The sequence below is a fragment of the Aspergillus nomiae genome (genome assembly GCF_001204775.2).
Source record: "Aspergillus nomiae NRRL 13137 chromosome Unknown contig00762, whole genome shotgun sequence".
Classification (NCBI taxonomy): Eukaryota; Fungi; Ascomycota; class Eurotiomycetes; order Eurotiales; family Aspergillaceae; genus Aspergillus; species Aspergillus nomiae.
Window position 1 is genome coordinate 49 of NW_015378817.1, and position 5,651 is coordinate 5,699.

General features: G+C 50.8%; 2 protein-coding genes across 2 annotated transcripts; both read right to left on the minus strand.

Moving 5' to 3' along the window:
* Positions 1–581: 581 nt before the first annotated feature.
* On the minus strand, positions 582–2,799 carry ANOM_011787 (arylsulfotransferase family protein; the record flags this gene model as incomplete). The annotated part of the gene is made up of 3 exons (XM_015557043.1): positions 582–2,420; positions 2,472–2,600; positions 2,686–2,799. The coding sequence occupies 3 exons, from the start codon at positions 2,797–2,799 to the stop codon at positions 582–584; spliced, it is 2,082 nt and encodes a 693-aa protein (XP_015400902.1).
* Positions 2,800–5,260: 2,461 nt separating this feature from the next.
* Positions 5,261–5,617, minus strand: ANOM_011788 (sulfotransferase family protein; the record flags this gene model as incomplete). The annotated part of the gene is made up of 1 exon (XM_015557044.1): positions 5,261–5,617. The coding sequence occupies one exon, from the start codon at positions 5,615–5,617 to the stop codon at positions 5,261–5,263; it is 357 nt and encodes a 118-aa protein (XP_015400901.1).
* Positions 5,618–5,651: the final 34 nt, after the last annotated feature.

Below are 5,651 nucleotides of genomic sequence, written 5' to 3' on the forward strand. Positions count from 1 at the left end.
TTAATCTATAACTCGTTTCAATCACGCTTCCTTCCGACCAGTAGCCGAAACGCATCCACGGTTCCCATTCGTACTTGGAACTCTGCATGAGACGCAAGATGTTTTCAGAGCTGACATGATCGGACGACCAAAGCATACGTATTTCCTACCCTCAGAACAGGAAGACTACGACATCGCATACATCATTCACGACGTAGGCAGTAGTAAACCTTTTCTTTTTTTTATTTATTTACTTATTTATTTTTGGCTTTCTGCAGGTTCCCAGTATATCCGAATGAGCCACATTCTGTGTCCAGTCAGCGGAAATCTCCATCCGGAGCGGCGTAAACAACGAACTTAAAAAAGAAGAAGTGGTTCGGCCCTGTGTTTTGTCACCCTGTGACGCACGTATGTAATCTATCCCTGTACCGTATTGTTATCTGTGCACCGGGGATCCGAGTGTCGGTACAGAGTATACTTGGGTGTTTTCTCCTCACGATCATCAAAGCACGCGACACATGGATGATATTGGGGTATACTACATTCAACACTAAGTTACAAATTAAGAATACAAGTAATGTAGGGTATCAAGCTACGAAGGCCTACTCCGAGGGCATATCTCCGTTCCTTCTCGAACCCGGCTCCGTCAAGGGGAAGTAGCGAGGCCCGTCGGATGCTCCGGCCCATCGCCGCCAATGCCACCACGGCATGTCGCTCATCTGTTTAGGCTCGTCGATGGAATCGTCCAATGGCTCTAATGATCGGCGCTCTTTCACCGCGTAGTTATCAGGTCGTCGCAGTCGGCACTTTCGAACCACCATGTAAACCCCGATCGCGGCCACACCAACCGCCAAGATAGGGACAAACCATCCGCGCTCTGGGAACATCTCCGTGGTTAGTTTCCAGATCTTTAAATTGCCATTCTGGAGTAAGGAAAGCTCACCGTATGCAGTCTTCAAAGTATCCTTGGCATCATCCAGCGGTTGTGACCCGGGCTCTGAAGACTCACCCCAGTCGTAATGGGCTTCCGGGTTCTCTGGGTCAACCCACGGCACAGTAACAAGGCCCAGCGGAGGGATGAATGCACCGGCTCCCTCTTCGCCAGGAAGCCCATACGCCGGAGCATTCTCGCACATATTGTCCGCGCAGTACTGTTGCAGTTCCCCGGAAGGTGTAAAAGTAAACATATGCCGCGACTTGCCCAACACCTTGCCCTCGAGATCTACAGCCTCCGCGTACGTCCATGGGTAGTAGTGCGGAAACGTATAACTCGTCTCGAAGCCCTTCTTCGTCACTTGGTTTAACAATGCATACGGACCTGTCATGTTCATGGCACCGTAGAACCGCCAATACCTCACTCGTGTTGCACCGTTCCAACTTACGTACAAGGTCAATGAGGAGAAGGGCTCGGTCGATCGAGAATATGTCCACAGAGCAGGCACGTCCGTCGGCATCCCGTCCCACTGGAACTTTTGAGCGCGATAGTTCATGATTTTGTCCTTATCAATGTATCCCCACAGCACCAGGTTGCCGTTCTGGTCGTGTTCGGAGACGTACGCATTGTTCCCCCATCCCATGAACACATGGTGATTAGGCAGGACCTGCATGTTGCCCTGACTCGAGCTAAGCATGTCCATATTCAAAGGGGCATAATCGCGCACCTGAGTGGCCGTCTTAGCCACATGGTCGATCAAAATGATCATACCGGAGGAATATTCGTGTGTTTGGTTGAACCCATTGTAGCCGTTGTTATACAAGGACAGTAAGGTGTGAGTACCGTTTTCGTTCAGGAATCGTGCATCGTGCTGCTGAGAGAAACTAAAGTTGATATTTGTGAAGGACGGGTTGGCGCCATGTAACTGCCAGATCACCGTCCCATTCTGGCCGGAGATTTTGTAGATCGCGCACGTGTGTCGCGACGAGATCAGGTAATCACCGTCCTCGTTTTTATCGACGGAATTGATGTGGAAATAATCCCACGGGGAGCGCGGGTCCAGCCCGGTTCCCGACGTATCAGTGTGGCCAGGATAGGTGTAGCTAGCTGTAGGATCAACATGGTCAAGCGACTTCCACTCAAACAGCACCTCGTTCGTTTCCACATCCACTTCCTGGAAAACACTCTCCATCAACCACCCCATCCCAGTCTTGACATTCCATAAGCTCATATCGAACTGTCGCTGTTGATATACGGTCAACAGTGCAGTTTTGCCGTCGTTAATGGGTAGAAACTCGTGCATATCGCTCGACGCCATTCCACCCCCAGGGAGGACCGTCTTCACGGTACGATATTGATTGTCCATGATGACGCCATGGCCCCGGCAATATCCATTCTGTTGAACACCTTGGAAGAAGCAAAGATGATCTTCCCCTTTGTATTTGCACACATGCATGCCGTGCGCGTTGCCGGGACCGGAACTTCCCCAGCCGCTCCATACTAGATTCTGCGACGGTGTCAGTGAGAGCAGCTCGATGGACCGGGTGATATGACTTACGCCGTCATTATCATAAATATAAGGACCTGAGTTAGCCGCCTCATACGGCCCAACAAAAATATATCCTGGAGTAACTTTGTCGGGGCTGCTGCGTTCTATAGTGAGGACGGGGGGATATAGATCAGGTCTCTAGAATGCGACCGAACGAATTAGCTAATTCTAAGGATAGCCCCATGAAGCCCTTCATGCACAAGCTGTATTTCTGTTAACTTACCGATCGAAATACTGAATCGATTTCTGCGACGACCCCCGGCAGACAGCATAGCAACCAGACCAAAAGAGAGCCCATTATGCGGACGGAAGACCAAGGCGCAGACCCACCAGGCATGATGTCAGTAACAACCAGCATCGAACCTTCGCGTTACCATTGCATCCCTGGGCACTGGGAAGAAAGAAGCCGAGCAAAATAGGAGGTCCAGGCGCAGTAGGAACTGTTATGGACGAGGGGCACAAGATCCCATGAAATCTCGTAGTCGCGGATGGATATGGAAGGGGGTGTTGCATGAAGAGAGGATCCGCCGGATCGTAACTCAAAAAGCTGACCCAGTCAGGAGTGTTTCCAATTGGCATCCACTTTGCCCAAGTGGACCTGGACCTTCGGGTTCATGCGATTCATTGTTCTTTGGGCCAGGCGTGAAGCATGCGCCAGCTTTAATTGGTGAGTGGCCAGCAGTTGGCTCACATACCCATTCGACAGGTGCAGTCCCGAGTCCCGACTCTGCCAGTCCGTGCGTCTATGTTAGTTGCTCCTTTGTGGATGTTATATTGGCATCGTTTCGTCCATTGCGCGCAGTCTCTTTAGTGGCCCCCGAAGTTGGTCATGGCATGGTGTTCCGACCCTCATCATACAAACAAAGAGTCGGTTTCTATCTCCGGATACTTCAATCAATCCGAAAGGTTTTCAACCAGGGTTCCCAACGCCTAGATCTTCGCCTTCATAGAATGAACTCATCCCGGACTATCGGTAGATGCTGACGAGGTCGGTAATTAGTCCATCCCACTGACTGCAGCTCTTCTGCGTCCCTCAAGCAAGTCAACGTCATCCATTTGGTGTCTCATAACGCACGCAGAGAATAGTGGCCTCTTAGTCTCCCTCAGGTGCAAACTCAAACTGGGGTTTGTCACCGCGTGAGAGAGAGAAAAGGATAAAATCAGATAATAGCCGGTGCAAAGAATACGTAGTCCTCTACGTAAGGTCCGGTCGTAGGTCAAGGTGGCTGATATGTCGAAGCCCATCCTAAGCCAGATCAGTGCTAGAACATGTTAGTACGGAGGAAATACACTGCCGTGCAGTCGGTAATAGATTACTCCCTGTACGAACCCGTTCCAGTAATCCCCACCGCGAAACAGTTTTTTTTCTTCTAAACGCCGACACTAGGCCCTTATCAGCTAGTCCAACCGTAAAACCTAGTTTGAAGTAATGCCGAGGAACAACGAACAAATGAAATTCGAATGCACTCCCCTTGACTGTGGCTTTCTCCCTACGCGCCGCGGGCTTGACTCTTGAGCAGGAGCTCCAGCGCCACGTCACGGCCAGACCTGGGGAGTGGGGTGGAGTATCCACTGGCAAGGTCTGGCTGTGGCATCGCTTCGGTGGCATACAAGTTACGCACAACATACAGGTTCCAGGGGTCACGCAACTTACATCTATAATTATCCATGTTGCCAAAAATGATGGTTTCCAGGAGACGAAGATGTACAGTTATGCTGGTTTTGGGTTGTGATCTGTATCAAAACTGCCTTGTAGTCCGCCATCCATCCATCCATCCAGAGTCGATAACACACTAGTCTATACGATAACATGTAACAGACGGTCGGACAAGTTCTTGGATTATGAGATGGGTCGTTTCCCCCTGAGAGTCCTAGCCAAGGTCCGACAATTATCGATGCGCTTTGGACACAATCCATCGGTTTGTTTCTCCACAGGGAGGTATCGCACTGGGCACCCTGGTCTTTGCAGCTTGTCGCTGCATATGTAGTTCACCATGTGCTCTCACAAAGCACGCGCTATGGCTATGTTTAGAAAAACAACTAGACAACCCCTGTTACTATGTATAACACAAGAATTGGCGAAATCGACTTCTCCTGGTGACATTCCGCCGCCACATTTGTTCGGTGTCAATGCCGGCTGCCAAGCCCGCTGTTTAATAGGAGGTCGGTTCGAGAAACGAATACAACCAATTGTAGTATCTTTGACCATAACGTTGATCCACTTCCAATACCCTAAGCCGCTTCTATCCTGGCCAAGCAACCGGCTCCAAAGCCACTGGATCTTGGCCACCCACTAGACCCCTCCGTCTCTTTTTTTGTAGCAGGGAGCGAGCGTCGAAACATCCCGCGGTCATTGTCTGGCCTTGTAGGGCGCTTCAGCCCTTTCAACTGCGCCAAGACGGCTCCTTCCTTCGGTTTACACAAAGTTTGTGAAAGATGTTGTGCGACATCCCTTCCCGTGCCTGGTGGCATATCGCAGAGGATGCCAAGATGCGAGAGACCCCTCGGCGCCAGGCAACAACAATGGCCATAGGGGTCCTTGCGGCAGGGGACCCCCTGAGGCCAAGCGCCAAGAGATATTTCCTCCCAAGTACTCCGTACCAAGGGACAAGGATCGAGGAGCAAAACCGACACGGTGGTCAATGAAATCATGTGGTTGGATATTATATGTACTAAGAAAAGACAAAGACGCTAGCCAAGAAAATTATACAGGGACCATATTTTCAAACAAGAAAAGCCATGAGTTGCGCCCAGCGCACACCATAACACCCAAGAAAGAAACAAAGAAGAAAATACGTTCACCGACAGAAGCGCTTGAAAGCCATAGTAGCGGCCAATCCGGTTGCCAGGAGGGCTCCACCCATCGTGACAGCTTGCAGGGCAGCATTCATCATCTGGTGCCTGTTGCGGGTACGGCAACGCTTGAAGAAGTCGGCCATATCATTTCCACGGGGGAATGGAGTGTCGGGGACGTCTTCTCCCAGGAATTCACACAGAGGGCCCCAGCCATCGCTAATCTTGTACTCCAACAGACGCTCAGGTGGAACCAGGCTGCGGACTTCGTCAACATGATCCTGGTACACCTGCTTGCCCTTGTTGGGGAAGTCCCCGCGGAAGAAGGTCTCGAAGAACTTGTTCAACATAGGGTAGTACATGCTGGCAGCCCAGCTGAAGTTCGAAACGAAGCTG